General features: G+C 56.1%; 2 protein-coding genes across 4 annotated transcripts; one reads left to right on the top strand and one right to left on the bottom strand.

Annotated features, from left to right (window-relative positions):
• The first annotated feature begins 158 nt into the window (after window positions 1–158).
• Window positions 159–5,055, top strand: ZNF526 (zinc finger protein 526). 3 transcript variants are annotated; one of them, XM_022585552.2, is made up of 3 exons: window positions 159–285; window positions 2,072–2,172; window positions 2,262–5,054. In XM_022585552.2, the coding sequence occupies exon 3, from the start codon at window positions 2,279–2,281 to the stop codon at window positions 4,307–4,309; it is 2,031 nt and encodes a 676-aa protein (XP_022441260.1). In that variant the 5' UTR covers window positions 159–285; window positions 2,072–2,172; window positions 2,262–2,278; the 3' UTR covers window positions 4,310–5,054. The 3 variants fall into 3 exon arrangements, with proteins under 3 accessions (XP_022441260.1, XP_089758907.1, XP_089758906.1); XM_089902781.1 differs by lacking the exon at window positions 2,072–2,172 and having other exon boundaries at window positions 201–285; window positions 2,262–5,055; XM_089902780.1 differs by lacking the exon at window positions 159–285 and having other exon boundaries at window positions 332–2,172.
• Window positions 5,056–7,093: 2,038 nt separating this feature from the next.
• Window positions 7,094–17,317, bottom strand: GSK3A (glycogen synthase kinase 3 alpha). The gene is made up of 11 exons (XM_022585553.3): window positions 16,660–17,317; window positions 14,688–14,875; window positions 12,882–12,965; window positions 12,602–12,712; window positions 10,826–10,956; window positions 10,621–10,727; window positions 9,567–9,664; window positions 9,393–9,488; window positions 8,819–9,005; window positions 8,382–8,474; window positions 7,094–7,788 (listed from the first exon to the last, which is right to left on the bottom strand). The coding sequence occupies exons 1-11, from the start codon at window positions 16,940–16,942 to the stop codon at window positions 7,715–7,717; spliced, it is 1,452 nt and encodes a 483-aa protein (XP_022441261.1). The 5' UTR covers window positions 16,943–17,317; the 3' UTR covers window positions 7,094–7,714.
• Window positions 17,318–20,514: the final 3,197 nt, after the last annotated feature.

The raw sequence follows: 20,514 nt of genomic DNA on the forward strand, positions 1-20,514 counted from the left end.
CTTTCAGACTTGGCGGAGGAGCGGCCCGAAGAACTGCGCAGGCGCTTCTCCGAGCCCGGAGCCCCGCCCACAGGGCCCCGTTGTGTGCGTGGAGAAACTCGCCGAGCCCCGCCTAATCGTCCATACGCAGGCGCAGGAGCGCGTGCCCTCCGCTTTCGGCTCTGATTGGCCGCCGCGGGTAAGGGCAGCGCCCAATGGGAGGCGTGGATAGTGAGGGGGTCCCACACGCCTGGAGCTGAGGGTCTGTGTCAAGAGCGGCGGGGCTGCAGGAGGCGAGAGAGACGGGTGAGGGCGCCGCGGGGCGGGCCGGGGAAGAGAGAGCTGGGCTTACGGAGAGGGCGGAGGGAGAACGAGGGGGACTCCGGGGGTCGAGGAGCTTTGGGGCCTGCGCTAGGGCGGGAGCGACGCGGCGTGGAAAGAGAGTGCTGCTTCCTCTGTGCCCTGGACCGTTGATAGAGCGCCTGAGGTGTGCAGGACCCTACGCTCGAGCTCGCCCGGCCCCCACCGTTTGCAGGGAACTCTCAGGTTGCGTAGTTGATAAGTCTGGTCAGAGAAAAGGGATGTGTCTCAGGAAAGTTGAACTTCCAGGGCCCTGGTGGGTTCTTTCCTGGAAGGACTTTTATTGGTCTACTGCATAACAAAAACCCATCCGTTCCCCCAATAATTCACAATCCAGGATTGGGAAATGGGGAATGCAGACTAGGAGAGTCCAAATATCAGGTCCTTCGGGCCATCTTCTAGACATTTACTGGGTGCCTGTTTTGTGTAAGCCTTGCACCAGGCACTGGGCCTCGCTGGAGGAGAGTTCTCTGTTGGGAGTGGTGCTGTAAACGATGCAAAGCTGAACTGTCAGGCCCCTGGTTGACTGTTTCCAGGAAGGTCCGTTATTGAATGGCTTTTGTGTGCCAGGGCCTGAGCAACTCAAAAATTAGTGAGGGAGTTGGAAAGTTTAGCTCTTGGGCTTTCAGTGAGTCATTTACTTAAGGACAGCTGATAGCAGGGCCCTGTGCTGGGCCTTGTTATTGTGGGAATTCACAGTCTAATAGGAGGGCTGGTCTGGTGGGAAAAGTGGAATGTGCACAAGGACAGTTAAACTCTCGGGGCCACACTTCCTGGAGGGAGCATAATTCATTCACCGAATCTACTCAGTGTTTATTATGGTGAGACCTCTGGGAGCTAGCTACACATGAGCAACTTTTGTGTGCAGAGCTGGAAGCCGAACTCCACCTGCCCTCTGGCACTAACAGATGAGTTGAAGAAGAGATGGAGGTGGTGGGGATTATATTTGGAACATTACTGCTTGGGCCTGCATGGGCGGCAGTCATTTGCTGTAGGGACTCTGAGCCCCTGTTGTGTGAAGGGGCCTGCGTTAGGTTGAGCCCACACCTGTAGAGGGAGAGATGGGGCACGTAGAGGGAAGTTCAAAAGTTAAAATCCCTGTCCTTGGTCAGTGGCTTTGTTGGTGACAGCAGCCCCTACAATAAATCAGACCTGCCCTGCCGGCAGGCTCAGTCTGGTGAGAGGAGCACAGACTCTATCCCAAGTTCATGATATTTGCTATGATGGAGGTGGCACAGTATACTGTAAGAACCCCAAGGAGGAGGGAGTGGCCACCACCCTGTGGATGTAGAGTTTGCTAGAAAAGAAGAGAGAACTTCGTTGGCAGAAGGAATAGCAGCATCAAAGACTTAGGTTCAAAAACAACATTTCTGGAGAATTACAAGTAATGGTTCTATCTAAGCTTTACAAAGTACCAGGGACTTTGTGGTCAGTACTACTTTTAGTCCATTTCACAGATGAGAATGCAGTCTCTGAGAGATGAAGTAAGTGGTGGAGCTCAGATTCAACCCAAGGGCAGTCTTATCCAGAGCCTATGCTCTTAAACACCTTGCTACATCTCTCTGTGTACAAGTAGATAGAGGAAAGATGCTGCACAGAGAGGAAACTGCACAGGCCAAGGCCAAGAGACCCCAAAAGACACATTCTGTTCTTGCAAAGGGTGTGACCAGCCCTCTGGGTAAGGAGGGTGGCATCAGAGGCCAGACTGAGAAGGGCTGTCTCTCTTCTGCAGATACCTGGCTGCCATGGGGTGCAGTTCAGCTACAGGGTCACAGGCTCACTGAAGACTGAGATATAAATATTGGATCCAGACTTGCTGATTGTTAGAGGCTGGTGAGTGATGGGATGAGCAAGGGAACTCCTGAGACATCCCCCCTCCCCTTGAGTTCCTGGTCTCACTAGGCACTCCCTTCTTTCTCCAGGTACTGCCTTTCGCACAATGGCAGAGGTGGTGGCTGAGGCAGCTGAAGTGGCTGAGATGCCAACACAGATGTCACCAGGGGCAGTGGAGATGTCAACACCGATGTTAGGGGAGAAAATGGAGATGTTAACGGAGGTGACTGAGATGACACCTGGGGAGGCCCTTGCCTCATCCCTCTTCTTCCAGTTCATGTGCTCTGAATGTGGCAGCCTCTACAACACACTGGAAGAAGTCCTCTCACACCAGGAGCAGCATGTGCCCACTGTCACAGAGGAGGAGGCGCTGACCACCCAGGACACTGGCCTGGAGCCGGAGCTGGTGCCAGGCACTGAGGATGGGCCTTTCCAGTGCGGTGAGTGCAGCCAGCTCATCCTCTCCCCCAGCGAGCTCCTGGCCCACCAGGATGCCCACCTGCGGGAGTCTGCAAGCCAGATCCAGTACCAGTGTGGAGACTGCCAGGAGCTGTTTCCCTCGCCTGAGCTGTGGGTGGCTCATCGGAAGGCCCGGCACCTTTCTGCTGCTGCAGCAGCTAAACCTCCGGTGCCGCCTCCTCTGCCTCCCCTCCCCTCCCCACCTCCACCCCCTGCTCCACCCGAAGTCAAGATGGAGCCCTATGAGTGTCCTGAGTGCTCTGCCCTGTGTACCACCCCTGAGGAGTTCTTGGAGCACCAGGGCACTCACTTTGACTCCCTAGAGAAAGAAGAGCGCAACGGGCTAGAGGAGGAGGAGGAGGGTGAGGATGAAGAAGATGACGATGAAGAGACAGAGGACGAGGAAGAGGCAGCAGCAGAGGTTGGTGATGATGCTAAGGGAGCTGACAAGTCCACAGCCAGCGAGGCCCAGGGCTGTGAGGATTGTCCTCAACGCTGCACCTCAGCAGGGGCACGCCGGCGCCACCGGCGGGCGTCCCGTGGCCCAGCGTCAGCGGCTCACCCCTTCCACTGCAGCCAGTGCCAGCGCAGCTTCAGCTCGGCAAACCGGCTTCTGGCTCACGGGCGGGCCCATGTTGGTGGCACACACGAATGTACGACCTGCTCCAAGGTCTTCAAGAAAGCAGCCTCACTGGAGCAGCACCTGCGGCTGCACCGCGGCGAAGCCCGCTACCTCTGCGTGGACTGCGGCCGTGGCTTCAGCACAGAACTCACGTTGGTGGCCCACCGGCGGGCCCACACCGCCAACCCACTGCACCGCTGCCGCTGCGGCAAAACATTCAGCAACATGACCAAGTTCCTCTACCACCGGCGCACTCACGCTGGCAAGAGCGGGGCACCTCCCATGGCGGCGGCAGCGGCGGCGGCCGCCTCCCCGGCTCCTGCCGAGCCCACGCCCCCCGCGCTGCCCCCTGCCCCACCTGCCCAGCTGCCCTGCCCGCAGTGCACCAAGTCCTTTGCCTCCGCCTCCCGGCTCTCCCGGCACCGGCGCGCGGTCCATGGGCCCCCTGAGCGGCGACACCGCTGTGGTGTCTGCGGCAAGGGCTTCAAGAAGCTGGTCCATGTGCGCAACCATCTGCGGACGCACACGGGCGAGAGGCCCTTCCAGTGCCATTCCTGTGGCAAGACTTTTGCTTCTCTGGCCAACCTCAGCCGCCACCAGCTGACCCACACGGGTGTGCGTCCCTACCAGTGCCTGGACTGTGGCAAGCGCTTCACGCAGAGCTCTAACCTGCAGCAGCACCGGAGGCTGCACCTGCGGCCAGTCGCCTTTGCCCGTGCGCCCCGCCTCCCCATCACCGGTCTCTACAACAAGAGCCCCTACTACTGCGGGACCTGCGGCCGCTGGTTCCGTGCCATGGCGGGCCTGCGACTGCATCAGCGGGTCCACGCCCAAGCTCGGACGATGACACTGCAGCCTCCCAGATCACCCCCTCCTGCCCCGCCCCCGCCCCCCGAGCCTCAGCAGACTATCATGTGCACCGAGCTCGGGGAGACCATTGCCATCATCGAGACATCCCAGCCACTGGCACTTGTGGACACGCTGCAGCTGTGCCAGGCGGCACTGGGGGCCACTGAAGCGAGCGGGCTGTTGCAATTGGACACGGCCTTTGTGTGACACAGCTGAAGAGCAACAATAAAAGAGTTTGGTTGCAGAATCAAGTGTGGGCACCTCTGGGGAGAAAGGGGGCCACGCCCTGGCAAGCCACTCTGGCGCCCACCGGGTGCCAGCATTCACCCACCCTGGCCTCTTACCCACTCACTCCTCAGAATGGCCCCACCAGGCGTCACCTTTCTCTGCCTGAGGGGATGCTGAAGCTCTGAGACACGATATGATGTGTCCCGGTCACCCCACTGCGTTGCAAAGCGGGGTTCTCCAAGGCTCTTTGCATCACCCTGGTGCCCAGCAACATCAGGTAACCTTTCCTGAGCCCCAACCATGTGCCAGCTCTGTGCTGGGCCCTGTCACATACCTCTTCACATCCTCTGCTTGTCCCCCCAGCCCTAGCCTTCTCTGGACTCTGGGCTCCCAGGACTTGGCTCTGCCTGGTGGAAGAAGGCACTTGACTTCTCTGGGCTTCCTTGATCTCACTTTTGACAACGTGGAGGGCAATCTATAGGTACCCCGGTATTCAGCTGCAGGTGGGTGATGTTGGAAACCCAGGGATGAGTCAGACGTGGGCTCTGCCCCAGGAGCCACGCAGTGTGGTAGGAGGAACACCCACAAATACAGATGGCCTTGCTCTCTGAATGTCTTGTTGATTTATTCAGCCTGGGTGTTCTAAGGCATCCCTCCCGTGTGCTGGGGGCCAGAGACGAATCAGGCCTCTGCCCTGCCCAAGTGGGGGCAGATGGATCTCAGCCCCAGGACCCTCAGAGCTGCAGCGGGGATGTGCAGGGACAGTAGGATCCCAGAGCAGGGAACAAACCTCCATGGTAGATCAGGAGTCAGAGACTTCCTAAAGGAGTTAATCTTTGAAGAAAAAGTAGAAATCTGCTAGTGGAAGACAAAGAAAATATTCCAGGCAGGCAGCACCGCAAGGAGGGTGAGTTCTTGCTATACTTGGAGGTCGTCCAGTTATTGACAGCTACAATAACAGCAAACATTTGACTGCCCGGCCATGGCAGGCACTGCAGTTAGCACTATACATGTATAATGATCTCAGCGGGCCTGTGAGGTGATCTCAGTATTATCCCAAGTGAGAAAACGGGGACAGAGACTCACCCAAGATCTCATAGCTGGGCAGAGGCATTGGCCAAGATTTGAATCCATGGGGTCCTTTTAGCCCATATCTGTAACTGATACAGCTGTGAACTGACTGTGACCTGAAACCACTGCAGGGGGCGGGGGCTCAGAGGAGGAGTCACGGTAACGAGGAAAAGTGAGCCATTGTCACAGAGCAATTGGGGTTTAAGGGGCCTCAAAAGATAAAACGTCTTGGCAACAGGAAGGAATCCCCAACCTTTTCAAAGGTTACCTGGGCTGACAATCCTTCCCTCTTCAAATGAAAGTAGATGATTTATGGCAGGTCCATCGGGAAGGCTTGTCTCAGGCCTCTGCTGACCAGGGTACTCAGACAGGTGCACCAGGACGTGGCTGCAGCTGAGCTGTCTGGGAGGGAGCCTGGGCAGAGGAGGGGCGACAAGGCAGGGAAGGAGGGAAGCCTAGACCTGGGAAGGCCTTGAAAGCCAGGCTAAGAAGTTGGGGCAGTGTGGGGGATGGGATGGGGTGAGGGTCATAGGTGGGGTTAGGGCTCCCTGGCATCAGGGTTGGGCAGGGGAAACTGGAGATGGTCCAGGAAGTAGAGGATGGGGCCAGACCTGCGCAGAGGCCATGGGGGTGGGAGGAGGGTGTAGGACACCCTCAGTGACCTCATGGCCCACTGGGTGTGAGCAGCCGGAAGGGGTCCACAGGAGCCCGAGGTTAGCCCCTTGTCCAGACCAGCCCTCCTTCTCTTACCCAGTCCACTTGCTCTATGTGTTCATCCTACAAACAAGGTGACAGCTGGATGGCGTTGAGCAGGGCGGGCCAGGGTTTGCTCTGGGCGGTATACAGATGCCCCTGGGGCTTGCCTACGCAGACAGCGGAGCCCAGATGCTACAGAACAGTCCCCGAACACCCTCTGGGATATGTTCAAAACTCTTCTCCCTTTTTCTTCACAAATGGAGTCCAGTGGAGGACATGTCGGTTGCTCCTGTCCAGGCTCCCTTTTACTTTTAGGGCCTCCTGCCCTCGCCTACCATTGGCACCATGTGGAGGAGATGCCATTTTCCTCTGCCCGTGGCCCCACCACCTGGCCCCAGCATGTTTTCAAAGCAAGAGAAAAAACCATACTCTCTGCGACAGCCTTCCCAGGGTTGTCACTTCCCAGCATCCCTAAAGAGGTGGGCCAGGTGGGGCCTCGTTTAAGACGGAAATGAAGGCTTGGGGAACTGCTAGGGTTTGGGGACAGCTCCTCTGCCCCCATCCGTGCCCACTAAGAGTCTATACCAAGGTTGTCTTGGCCTGAGTGACCCACCCCCCATCGTCCTGTGTCCCCCTGAAGTGGCAGGTAGCTCAGGCTATAAGATAGGGAGCCCTTTGTTCAAACCTTGACTTTGCCACCTATACTCTGTGGCCTTGACCTATCTGATGGCCAGTTCTCTCACCAGTCACCTGGGAATGACAGTGCTTCCCTCCCTCAGTGGAATCAGATGATTTGTGCTGCAGTGGGTAAGCCAGAGCTAGCTCATCACATGTGCAGAGGAGGGCTGGAGCACAGGAAGCTTGGGCACCTGAGCCAGGGCCAGCCTGGGTTCATCCCACCCTGTTCCCCTGCCTGAGATGCAGCCCACTCCTGTCCCCGGAGAGCCCCCCAGGCACCTCCCTCACCTCTGTGAAAACAAGTGTCCAGACAGCAAGCAGGTTTTCATGCCAATAATTTATTGAACGGAGGTCTGTACACAGGCAAACCTTACTGTGGAAACTAAGACATCAGGGGCTCCCCCACTGCCCCTGCCCTCCAGGATGGGGAGAAGAGGGAGGAGGCCTTAGGGGCAGAGGACAGGAGCGGGGGACACAGCTGTTGGAAGGGAAAGGGCCAGTTTGGACGGTGCGAATCGACATTTTCTTTAAGAAAAAAATTATAACAATCTATTTACACCCGGGGGCCAGGGAAGGGAAGAGGAGGAGAAGGGCTGGTCTGGTTCTATTTACAAGGGATACAGGAGGGGAGGGGGGTTGGAGGAGGTGGAGACCTGGGGGGAGGGGAGGGAGCTGAGGGGGTAGGAGGTCCTCATGCCGCCCCCCTGCCAAAATCCCTGGTCCTTCCTTCTCTTCCCTCCCCACAACCAGTTAAAATCCTCTTAAAAAGCCCACCACAGGGGTGAGGCTGGTGAGGGAGGGACTGGAGGTGGGGATAGGGACTCATTTACCTCTGCCCTCTAGTCTAGGGGCCCGGTCAGGGCAGGAGCTTGACAGGCTATGGCCCCCCTTCCCAGCCCCACTGGGGGCTCCCAGATGGAAGGGTAGTTGGTGGCACCCTCAGGAAGAGTTAGTGAGGGGAGCTGTGGCATCGGTCGACTGCCAGTCCGGGCCGGTCTGAGCCTCACTTAAAGCTGAGGGGGAAGGAAGGAGCAGACAGTTAGCCTTTGCCTTTTAGCCACCGCCCCCCCCCCCCCACCACCAAGAGTAGGAAGCTGGTGTGAGATGCTACATTAGAAATGGAAAGCTGTCACTTTAGGTCTAGGGTTGCAAACTCAAATGCCAAAGGGCCAGGTTGGTCATTGAGTGACTCACCAGAAAGCCAGGCCCCACAGAACAGGGGCAGCTGGAACTCAGCTCCAGCTGGTAATACTGCCCTGAGCAGAGGCAGGCCCACTGCTGCCCAGTCTTATTTTCTTCCCCAAGAGAAAGAGGAAATCTGGATTTGTACATAAAATGGCCCCTGTTTTTTTACTGTGAGCAACAAATTTAACTTTTTGTTTGTGCAGGCTAAACTTATGTCTTTGGTTTTCCAGTTTGCATTTAAACACAAATACAGGCAATAATGCCTCACAAAGGTGGCCATTCACATGTAAAATACACTTTCTGTCAGAATGTCTACAATTTTGCAGGAAACGCAGTGGTTGTGAGAACAGAGAACAGACCCATCCCCACCCCAGGCAGAGAAATGCAGCTTTAATGCTCAGAAGATGGCCCCCCAACTTACCTTGTGAGGATGGGGTAAGGGAGGCAGTGCCCGCCGGGGATCTCAAGTGAGGAGGGATGAGAATGGCGTTGAGAGATGGTTGGATGGTGAGTTCTAGAGACAGGAATGGACATGCCTAGTCAGGGGACAGGGCACCTGGAGACCCAGTCGAGGTTAGAAAGGGGCACCAAATAGGGACCCAGCTCTGGGCAAGGCCAGTTGCCTGGGACACACGTAGCCACTGAACACTTTAAATGAAAAACTGGCAAGAGCCTAACACAGGAGGATTGCAGAGTGCAGATGAAGTCGGTTTGGGTCTCCCGGAATCGGGGGTATTTCCTGAGCCCCAGGACTGCCTTGCAGCCCACCCTCAGCTCCCCACTCCTGTCTTCGACACCAAGCTCTTGACAATCTTTGGCTGCCCCTCCAACAACCCAGATCCCAGGCTGTGCCCTCACCGCCAGGACTGAAATTGAAGAGAGGGGGAAGCGGGCGGTTGTTGGGGAGCTGGGTTCCAGGACATCGCAGTTCATCAAAGAAGCTGTGGGCACAGGCTTCCAGCGGGGAGAGCCTTGAGGACGGTGTGTACTCCAGCAGGCTAGAGCAGAGCGCGATGGCCTCAGGTGGCGTTCGGGATTTGAACACCTTGGGGGGGTGGAGGGGGCAGAGGTGACAAGGGTGAGACGCCCTGGGCCCTGGTATACTCCTGCCCACCTCCCACAAGCCCACTTTCCACATGAGGCAACTGAGGCCCGGCCTCTGAGGGGAGGTCAGTTTGTATTAGATGAGCAACCCGCTCAGGTCCCTTGACTGTATGGGCCCTGCCGTGAGCGTGTTTCCCCACCAGAAAAACAGGACTCTTGCATTTACTGTGGGTCCTCGACTTTTAGAGTATGGGACATTCCATAAACTTTGAAATGTGATGAAATTTACTGACCCACTACTGAGCCATGACTCTAGCCAGGTCCCCAGACCGGTTGGCCTCCAATGGGGACCTCAGCCATGCTGCCTGAGCCCCTAGCCCTGCCCCACCTTTGTCCAGGGGTGAGCTTTAATCTGGGGGAACTTGAACTCCGTGTAGTTGGGGTTCATCTCTCGAATCTGTTCCCGGGTTGGTGTTCCCAGCACCTGTAGGGAAAGGGGGGGGTCTGAGCCAAGGCCCTTAGTGCTTAGCCCAATCCCTGCCCACCCTGGCCCTGCCCTCACCTTGATGATCTCCACCAGCTGGTCTACCCCACTGTCCCCAGGGAAGATGGGCTGGCCCAGGAGGAGCTCGGCCAGTACGCAGCCAGCTGACCACACATCTGAAGAGGAATGGGGCAGGGTCAGAGCTACCATGCCCATCGCCTGGCATACATTTCTATCCTTCATGGTCATCCTGAGAGATGCCAGGGAGCCCCATTTTCTCAGCTCAGAGAGGAAGTGCCTTGCTCAAGCTCACACACAGCTTAGGAACACAGGTGCCTGGCTTTGAAGCTCCAAGTCGACCTGACTGCACTGCACTCTCCAGCCTAGATGTTTCCGTTGCCTCTCTCCACTCTGTGACCCCAATAAGCCTTTTCGCTGCCTCTAGCTTCAGAGGACAGATCAACAGGCCAAGAACAGGTACCTGTGTTCTTTGGGCCTCAGGAAGGTAAAGCATTAAGTGGGCTGCCTTACTCACTTCTGGCCTCTATCCTGCCCTTGGGAATAGCTATAGGCCGGTAGTCACCCCTCCCTGGTCTGAACCTTGACCGCCACAGCACAAGTTCACATCTAGGGACCATGAAGTTTCCTCACACTGCTGATGACTTCTCTTCCAAACACTTTCACACCCTCTCCTAATGCCTGGAAGTTGGCGCTGTCATCCCCAGCAACAGGGAAGGACATGGAGGCCCTGTGAGCAGGTCACACCCTCATGATGGCAAAGCCTTACCTCCCGATTCCCCCAAGGTCACCGTCAACCCCTCCCCCTGCCTGAGAAGAGAGGACTGACTGGGAGGTTCCAGAGCTGGTATGGACTCTGGAGTCAGGTCAGCTTTCAAAGCCCAGCCCTGCCCAGTCCCAGCAGTGTGACTGCGGGCAGGTGGCCTCACCACGCTGAGCTTCAGACTGCTCAACTGTAAAATGCACGTATGACAGCATCACCTTCCTGAATTTGAGGACTGGCTAAAAGAACAGATGTTAAGCTTTCATCACCGAGCCTGGCAGACACACAGAAAGAACTCAAAAACCGCCATGACTGCTGTTCCCGCCCCCCCCCCCCCGCCTCAAATCTGACCGATGGATGAGGTGTAGTCAGTGGCTCCGAAGATCAGCTCTGGGGCCCGGTAGTAGCGAGAACAGATGTAGGAGACATTGGGCTCTCCTCGGACCAGCTGCTTTGCACTGTGGAAAGATATGCGTAGGCAGGAGTCAACACAAGCCAAGGGTCGGGATCCCTCCTCGCCCCTTTAGCCACCCAGCACACCCCGGGTCAGGCCCACCTGCCAAAATCGCAGAGCTTGAGGACAGCGGTGTCGGGGTCCACCAGCAGGTTCTGGGGCTTGATGTCGCGGTGACACACACCCTGGGAGTGGATGTAGGCCAAGCTCCGGAAGAGCTGGTACATGTACACCTGGGGCAGGCAGGGGACAGCAGAACTCCAGCCCAGCTCTCCCCGCAGAGCACACCCCTGCTCCACCATCTTGGCCTGAAGAGCCCTTCCACCCACTCTCCCTGACTTGAAAACAGTTTGCTGCCCCTTGGTTCTCAAACTTTAGCAAGCACCAGAATCACTTGGCGGCCTTGTTAAAACAGGGACTGCGGACTGCTGGGCCCCACTCTCAGAGTTTCTGATTCAGTCGTTCAGGATGAGGCATTTGCAACAAGCCCCTAGTGCTGGTGCTGGTCCATACTTTGGAAACCATTGCTTCAAGCACACACTTCAGCAGAAGCCTGATGAGTAAGACAGATACATCAGGAAGGCCTTCTTTTAAAGCAGGCCGGGGAGCCTCACCAAATCCACCGGCTATAGGAAAGGCTCAGCCTCCTCTGCCCACCAGTCACAACCACCCACGAGCCAGCCCCTCTCCAGCTGGATTTTTCTGCCACCCTCTTCCCTACTGACGAGGATGTAAGTGCCAAAAGAGCAGGGATCTTTGTGGTTCCATCACTGCTGCATCCCCCAGGGCCTAGACCAGTGCCTGGCACATGATATCTGCTCAGGGATGCTTCTTGGGCCCCCTCCTCCTCTGTTCCCAGTGCCCTCGGCCAGAGATGCCACTTTCTTGCCCTGTGCCTGGTCTCCTCCCAGAAGACTTCCTTGATCCTTCTCACTCCCAAAGCAAGCAGGGCCTCTGTTTCCAGAATCCCCTGTGCTCCTTCCAGTATGGCAGTTGCTAGTAGTTTTATAGTTCTCTGTGATGACACCTGTCTACCCTGTTAAACTGAGAGCTCTGCAGGAGCAAGGCCTGGGTCTCAGTCAACTGGGCCTCTAGAACTGCTCAGTGCTGGCCCCGGAACACAGGCAGCCACAGGACACATTCAACAAACCACACCACTGCCTCCCAGGAAGCGAAGTCCCACAGCTCCCACCACTGGTAGAGCCCCAGGGCTCACCTAGGCCTGGGGTACTTAAAGCCAGCGGGAGGAAAAATGGGGCCCCATGCAACCTCCAACAAACTCGCACCCAGCCTCCGCCTCCCAATGCAGCTGGCTGCTCCAGCCTTGTTCTCTACAGCATCCCTACCCCATACACTCATCCATTCGTTCAAACACCTCCTTACGGATAGTATCATACAGGGCACAGCACCAAGCACTGGGGAATAAGCCTGCACAGGTGATGAATTAAGACTCATGCGTTCCTGGCTCCGTGGGCACTAACCTTTCCGCAACCCTGCCTCCTCCCATCACCCCTCTGCCAAGGCTCCAAAGGCCAAGACTCTGAGCTCATCGTCTCCCCTCTGCATTCTAGTTCCCCACCTCGATTCTGAGCTAACTCCACCAACACTAACTGGTACCAACGGGCTCCCAGTATGGACCCAAGCAGCCTCCCCAGCCTGGTCAGCCTGCCTCCCTGATTGAGTCAGGCCTTGGGTTGGGCTGCCCTGCCTTTGGCGCGCTCCATCTCTGGGGGTATAGGGACAAGGGCAGGGAACGTGAGGCCTCCAGAGACCAACGTAAACTTGGAGATGAGGGAACCCACAGAGGCAGGAGTGTCTGTCCGGAGCTCCTGGCTTTGTGGGCCTGGGCCCCAGCAGCCTGCCTGCCTGCCTGCCTACCTTGACATAGATGATAGGGATGGTCAACTTGGCCTTGGTAAAATGGCGGGCCACCCGGTACACCGTCTCGGGCACATATTCCAGCACCAGATTTAGGTAAAGCTCGTCTTTCTGCAGAGAGCAAAGGAGAGGTGTGGGGCATTGTGAGAAAAGAGCAAGGAACGGGGGGAGGGAAGGTCTTTGGGGAATAACGGGGGAAGAGACCAGTAGTCATGAGGAAAGCAGGCAGGCAAACGGGTGGAGTCAAAGTGGAGGACTCCTCCACGCACTGAGGTCTCACCTTCTCCCCACTGGAGTAGAAAAAGTATCTCAGCCTCACAATATTGCAGTGGTCCAGCTTGCGCATAATCTGCAGCTCTCGGTTCTCGGGGCAAAGGAAGGCAGCCTCAGAACCCACCAGCCCTCCCTGCCCCCCTCCCCGCAGCCCTCCCAGCCCTCCCTGCCCCCTCCCCGCAGCCCTCCCAGCCCTCCCTGCCCCCTCCCCGCACCCCCACCACAGCTCTGCTCCCCGGCTCCTGCAGCTCTCAGTTCTCGGGGCAAAGGAAGGCAGCCTCAGAAACCACCAGCCCTCCCTGCCCCCTCCCCGCACCCCCACCACAGCTCTACTCCCCGGCTCCCGCCGACAGAGCCAAGCAGCGGCTCCCTGCGTCCCAGCTCCGAGGCCTCACCCCCAGCCCACTCCCCTCACACACAAGCTGTGGGCTAAACTCAGACCACTTCTATGTGCTTTCTGCAGCCTACTTTTTAAAGATGCTTGATTTTTTGCTGAGATTTACCAATCAAATGACTTCACATATCATCTAAATTTTCCAGCTTCTCCTTAAAAATCAGGTGATGTGGCCACATGAGGCCCACCTCCCTGCCTGGCGCGAGCAACAACAGACAGGAAGTGGCCGTCCAGTCCACCCTGGTCCCCACTCCTCCCCACTGCTTTCACTAGAGGCATCTGAGCCCTTGGACCCCGGCTTGGTTCCAGAGTCCCAGACTCCAAGCTTCCAATCCTCATCTTCCCAATGGGGATCCAGCCTCAACCTCTTCCCAGGAGACCCAGTCTCAGCATTCTTCTCTATTCTCTGTTCCCCTCAGGGCCTCAGAGCTCCCTATCCTCAGATCCCTCTCACTTCTGGGACTCAACTATAACCAAATTCTGAGCAGCACCCTGGAGCTCCCCTGAGAGTCCTCACTGCCCGGGACCTAGGCTCTGACCTGGTTCCCTTCAGCCTAGGCTCAGTTCTCCTACATCCAGAGTAGCCTAGGATCCAAAGGGCCTCTACTAGCTCACAGGGCACCTCTGTATGAATGAAGAAAGGGTACTCCTTCCTCAGACAGGACAGAGCCCCAAACCAAGGCACGTGCAGCACAGGCAGGACGTCTCCCTGCACCTGTCAAACCCTTAGGGCAGAGCTTGACCTTCGCAAACATACTCATTAGCCCCACCAGCTTCCTTTCTCCTCTGGGCAGGGGTGTAACTTTTTTTTTTTTTTTTTTTTTTTTTTTGCGGTACGCGGGCCTCTCACTGCTGTGGCCTCTCCCGTTGCGGACACTGCTGTGGCCTCTCCCGTTGCGGAGCACAGGCTCCGGACGCGCAGGCTCAGTGGCCATGGCTCACGAGCCCAGCCGCTCCGGGGCATGTGGGATCTTCCGGGATCGGGGCATGAACCCGCGTCCCCTGCATAGGCAGGCGGACTCTCAACCACTGCGCCACCAGGGAAGCCCCAGGGGTGTAACTTAGTGGTTAAGGTGAAGGGCTTGGGAATCAGATTCTAGTCTTGACCTTGGGCAATTCTCTCATCTGAGTCTCAGTTTCCAGTTTCTGCTTACTTAGAATGGGAATAACAACAGTACCTACCCTCAGAGAATCTTTCCATAAGTTAAACTCACCTATAAAGCACTTACAGCAAAAGCCCAATAAAGTCAGCTCTGGACTCTCCTGGAATCCACATTCCCATCTTCCATACAACTCACTCCCTTCTTCTCTGGCCCATGCTCAGATCCCCCGTGGAAGCCCAAGTTCAGCACTCTTGCTGGAGTTCTCTCACCAGTCATGTGCAATCAAACCTCCTTGTCCCCGTTCCCCCCAAGCTACCTTGAACCTCTTGTCCTGGAGAACCTTCTTGATGGCCACCAATTCCCTCGTGTCTGCCAGCCGTGCCTGGTACACGACCCCAAATGAGCCACTGCCAATCACTTTGATGTCTGTGTAAGCCACCTCCTGGGAGCGCTCTGGGCCTTGGCCTAGAGTGGCTACCACTGTGGTCACCTTCCCACTGTCACCTGGGGAGCAAAGGGAACACAAGATCTACTGACCTTTCCCCTCTGGCCACCACCCCATCGTGGGGCTGTGAGAGGGAGGGGAGTCACTACAGGAAGCTCATTGGGGGGGGTTCTTTGTCCCTTCCCCAATCTTCAAAGATGGCTACTGGATGCCTCCCAGTGCCCTTTCTCCTCTACCCTTCATGGAACCCCAAATCCTGACTCCTCCCATAGGGGAGGATACTGACACATAAAACCTCTTGCTGTTCAAGGGTTGGTGACCCCTAATTTCCACTTCTAGTAAGCAGCAAATGAATGGTCCCTCCTGATCTGAGGAGGCACCAGCACTGCCAGATGTTGAATCCATCCACTATGAGCTAACTGCCTTGTGGCCCCCTCCTCACTGGGGGAAAGCCTGACCTAACCTCTTCTGCTTGAGAGCAGTAACCCTGAGGTAATGCTACTTTAGGAAAGCACTAACCTTTCTCACAGCTCAGGGTATAGTGATCTCTTAAGTCCCCCCTAAGTGGTACTGGTAACTTCACCACTGGTTTCTCGTGACAGAAATGAATGACTCCTCCAGTAAGTGCTAGTACCCTAACTCTCACGTTGGGGGGACAATTAGCTCTTACCCAAATACTTTGGGGCTAGAAAAAAGCACTGGCCTGACCTCATCTGTGAGGTCCAGAGCCCCAGACCCCATCCTGTGTGTAACTGGTCCCTAATGAACAAACACTTAATAGTGAGAATGGTGAACCTGATCTCTATCATCAAGGGGCTATCCCAGCCTCAGTGCTTTCAAGGAAAGCTATAATTCCCAACTCCATTCTGTAAATAGCAACAAAATTTGGCGGCATTCTTGGGGGATAGTGATCCCTCTTCTTTGGGTAACTGATGAAAGGTTCCCCAAAGAAAAGGGGTCAATGATGAATCAAATCCATTCTAAGGGGCCAGTGACACCATCTTTTGGAGGGAGATGATCCTACATAGCTATTTTTCCAGAGCCAGTGACATCATTTCTCAGAATAATGAAATAGGTATAACTTCACATCCCTATTCTATGGGGTGGAACTGGGACCCTCCCCTGCCCTCATTCCATTTCTGTGAAAGGAGACCCACTGACTCATCTTTTTTGAATAATACTGACTATGGACTTGGTCTGAAAAGTATGCTGACTTCCAATCTATCCTCAAGAAGCAGCAATCATTAATTTCTACCATTGGGGGTACAATTCTACATATTACGCACAGACAATGATAGTAGACGTAGTCTTTTAAAACAGAAGGTGACTATGTACCAGGTTTGGAAAGCCCTGGCCCTGTTCTTTGGGGACACAGCAAACCCAAATCGCTGCTTCTAAGTGATATTCACTCCAAATCCCCATGCTCTGAAGGGGAGCACATTCAGATCCCTCCTTCTGGATGGTAATGATATTATTCTTCTTCTCTTGGGAAACAATAACCCTTGAGCCCCATTTGCAAGCGACAATAACCCCTGATCCTGTTCTCGAATGATTGGCAACATCGGATCCCTGTTTTTAAGGCTCACGGACCCAAGACTTCGGTACTGGAAGAACAGGAACCTGTGACCCCTGTCTCTTAGAGGATTACTAAATCTAATTCTAAACTCCAAGTGATGGTAACCCCCCCAAATCCCTTTCTTTGGGATGGGGGAGAGATCAGATCCCAGTTTGGGGAGGCACAGTGACCTCGAGCTCCTCTCTAAGCATAAAGAAAAACCTGATCGACGTCTAAGTGACTTCAGGGATCCGATCTCCACCCGCCACGGGCGACGCTAGTACTCACGGCCCAGCTTCACTCCGGGCGGCGGGAAGCTGGTGCCCGCGCCGGGGCCGCCGCTGCCTCCTCCGCCGCTGCCGCTGGGACCACCCCCGGAGCTCGAGGCCCCCACGCCCCCGCCCATGGCTCCGACTGACGTCTTCCCGCCGCCGCTGCCGCCTGGGCCAGAGGCCGAACCCCCGGGGCCGCCACCGCCGCCGCCGCCGCCGCCGCCTGGCTCCGCGAATGAGCTGGTCCGCGCCCGGCCCGAGCCCCCAGGGCCGCCCCCCGAAGGCGCGCCACCGCTCATGGCGCCGAGCGCAGGCCCAGGCCGCGGGGCTCGGGCTGCCCGGGTTGCCCCCGCCGCTGCCGCTGCTGCCGCCTCCCCCGGGATCCGGCCTCTTCCAGGCCGCGCCGCTCGGGCTCCGGCTCCGGCTCCGGCCCAGCGCCCGCCGCGCGGCACGCCGGGAGATGCAGTCCGCCGGCTCTGCGCGCCGCCGTCGCCGCTGTCGGCCCTCACAGAGAGCCGCGCGGCACGCCGGGAAATGGAGTCCGCAAAGACCTCAGAGCGGACCGCGGGGTTGATAGGCCGCTCTGCACCTCGGGAAACACAGTCCTGGTCAATAAGTTGACCGACTGTGCCCACAGCGGACCCTGAAGCACTTTCGGAAGTAGGATCAGAGTCGCACACTCACTCCATTGCGGCAACCGCGCGTCCCTAGGTGTGGCTCAGAAATGTAGTACTCCATCAATGAGCTGTGTAGACGTGATGCAATCCGGGAAACGGAGTCCAGTCGCTCACTTAGTATATTGGCTGTATGCCGACCAGCGCCAAGTGCCCTCTGGGAAATTGAGTCGGAGGCCGCGGACCCGCCGCAATCGGGCCGTGAGGCAAGCCGGGAAATGGAGTCATCGCCACGCCCTCACCGCATTGCAGGTGTGAAGCTACTCCCAAAGCACGCCGGGAAATGGAGTCCCATGTGATCCCTAAGCCCCAAGTGGATACTGCAGTTCCGGAGATAGGCTAGGAAATGGAATAGCATTCCTCCTCCCTGTTTCGCTAGGCCGCAGTCCCCGCTGGAAAATGTAGTCAACACCGAGGCTTCAGAGCAGTTGCTACAGCGAGCCTTTGTGTCTTCTGGGAAATGGAGTTCAAGGCAGCCTTCCCACTGACTGAAGGGGAGGGATCTACCATGATCCTGAAGCATGCTGGGGAATAGTCCAGACCGGATCCCGACCCTTTGTGAGACGAGACTGCATAGGCTTGCCGGGAAGTGTAGTCTAATAGGTACCTTCGGGAGAGCGTGAGCGAAAGGTGAAAGACAGCAGTTGCCCAGGGGAGACTGAAGAAAGTTTCAACGCCTCCTGCCCCGCCGCCAGGTCCCAAGAAACAGCCGAAGTCTATCAGGGGCTGCTGGAAAATGGAGTGCAAACACTCCAAGTTCCAAGTTTCCACAAATCCGGAAGGAAAACCCTCCCCGCAAGCGATTTAGGAAACAAAGTTTCCGGTGGTTTCTCAGGACAATACAGTCTTCGGATACTGTCTAGCTTTTTCTAGCAATGTAGGTTGCACCAGCAGGCTGGGCCGAGGTTTGAAAGAAATGAAAATAGAATTTTTCTTGAACCCCCATTAAGCTTATTGCATCCTCACGCTTCCTAAATCACAGGATCCTGAAAGGCCCAAAAGAAGGAAGCCGGCTGCTAGGAGTAGCCTTGGGTTTTGTGCACGCATTATATCGCCCCACTTATCGATTCATACCCGGAAGGACAGTAGCCCCAAAGCGCGCTGGGAAAGAGAGGGGTGTGTGTGGGGTGTGTGTGTGTGTCCGTCCCGGAAGTACTTGGAACTAGAATGAAATAACCCTCCACCCCTCCTGCCTTGTGGAATGATGGGAAATGGAGTCTCTAGACTTCACTTTAATCAGATCCTGTGATCACACTAATTGTCCTCTCCTTTCTGAAGCCTGAAGAAAGTCTCGTCCACTCGGTCTGTAGCTGACCGCAATTCCCAGCGGACACGGACCACTGGGGTAGGACAGACGGTAGCGCTAAAGCCTTTTCAAACTGCATTAACCAGAAGGCAAAGCGCAGTCACACTTCCGCTCTCTTCTCAATGAATGAGGCTGCATCACGCACAGCCCAGAGCGGGCGCTTCTGGGAATTGTAGTAGTTTCTCAGTCAAACAGTGTCTGCTGCCCTCTGGCGGCGGCTCGGAGTCCACAAGCAAAAATCCGAGTCAAGCTCCAAAACCTGGGGAATGCTAAACTGGACCAAGAAGGTCTGCAAGGGCAGAAGAGCAGGGCGGAATAGCAGCGGTTACTTAAGGGCCAGAACCCGTGGGACATGCGCAGTGGGCCGCGCGTGGGCAACCGCCAGAGGGGATTGGGGTCCGTCGGAGTCAGAGGGCGTCAGTCTGAGGGAATCTTACCCGAATGTCTGTACGAGCTGAGAACGTTTGTTGAGGGGTGCTAGAGCGGGTTGTAAGTGGTTATGAGGGGCCTATGGGTGTCGGGAGGTGCTCAGGGGAGTCTTTGAAGAGGTGAACTGGTCTTCCTGGAGACCAGTGAAGTCAGAGAGGACTTGGGGTGTCTGTAAAAGGTCTGTGGGAAACTGTGAGAAACTGCTGGTGACTGAGGGGATCTCTGAGGGATGGTTGAGAAGCATAAGGAAGGACCTTTGGGGGACTGTGGAAGTACTGAGATTATCGGTAAGAAGAGGGTCTCTCATGGGATGAATTAATTGATGAAGTGTCTTGAGATCTATAAAGGGCTTTATACTTGGTTATCAGAGATCCCGGAGGGTGTAGAAGGGAGCAGGGGTATGGTCTTGCAGAAACCGTGCATAAATTCAGGTGGGTCATTAAAGATTAGAGGAGCCGCTGGGATTTTCAAGACCGGATGCCCCCTGTGACATCCCACGCAGCCAGAATTTGGGGCAGGAAGTCTGCTGGGGCTGTGGAATAACCTGGAGAGCAGCTCTGGAGCTGAGTGCTTTTAAATCCACGATAGACCCGGTCTAGAGGTGCTTTGAAGGCACTAGAATCAGGTGCTGAGACTACTAGTCAGAGTCCCCCCTCCTGCCTCCAATGATGACATCCCTCTTTCTCCATCACACCACCACCACCACCAACTCAGCTGCATCTATGTTGCCAGGAGACAGGCCTCATCCCAACTTCCAGAAATAGCCCAGCGGCCCCCACCCTAAGGGAGTGACTTACATCACCCAGGAGAGGGAGCAGTTGCCCATAGGCCGCCACGGGAGCCTCAGTTTCCTGCCAGTACCCCAACCCTGGATTGTCTCTTCACTGCCAACGGGCATCATTTGGGACCACCCACCCTGGGCTGGCATGAAATGAGGATGAAAGGAGAGTGGGTAGGAGTTTCCAGTTCCTTTCCCCTCAGAGTTACACAGGGTGATGTTGCACGGTGAAGCCAGTCCACAACAGGCCCTGAGCCCTCAATTCTCACTCCATCTCTTAGCAGCTGTGTAGCCTTGGGGAACTCCTTCCCCTCTCTGGGCCTCCAGCACCTCACCTGCACTGAACGGGTTGTGCTGTCTCTAAGGGCACCTCTAGCTTGGATTCCTCCTCTTGATTCTTTCATCTCTGATTCAAGCTCTCCAACTTGGGCTTCTAGCCTTATGAGCTCACCTCTCAGATCCTATGATCTTGAGATCCTGGTCTAGATCCAACGATCCTGGCTTTAGGAGGAGAACGCAGTTGTTGAAAGAACATGGGGTTCAGAGACAGACTTCATTTAAAGTCCTAGCTGGGCTTAAGGTCTTGGGCAAGTGATTTAAGTGAGCCGCTTGCCCCTACCTTGCTGGATGTTGGAGATAAAGCGCTGCAGCTCCCAACTAGGTACCTGGCACACCGTAGGTCAA

The sequence above is a fragment of the Delphinapterus leucas genome, chromosome 20, assembly GCF_059928025.1.
Source record: "Delphinapterus leucas isolate spDelLeu-1000000601 "Yukka" chromosome 20, BTC_Dleu_Yukka2, whole genome shotgun sequence".
Taxonomy (NCBI): domain Eukaryota; kingdom Metazoa; phylum Chordata; class Mammalia; order Artiodactyla; family Monodontidae; genus Delphinapterus; species Delphinapterus leucas.

Bases quoted from the DNA above. Each gene is read 5' to 3' on its own strand.
- GSK3A (XM_022585553.3), bottom strand. From the start codon at position 16,942: ATGAGCGGTGGCGCGCCTTCGGGGGGCGGCCCTGGGGGCTCGGGCCGG. The intron at 10,957-12,601 runs GTAGGCAGGCAG...TGCCTGCCCCAG, and splicing joins TCCCTATCATCTATGTCAAG to GTGTACATGTACCAGCTCTT. The intron at 10,728-10,825 runs GTGGGCCTGACC...ATCTTTCCACAG, and splicing joins AAGCTCTGCGATTTTGGCAG to TGCAAAGCAGCTGGTCCGAG.
- ZNF526 (XM_022585552.2), top strand. From the start codon at position 2,279: ATGGCAGAGGTGGTGGCTGAGGCAGCTGAAGTGGCTGAGATGCCAACA.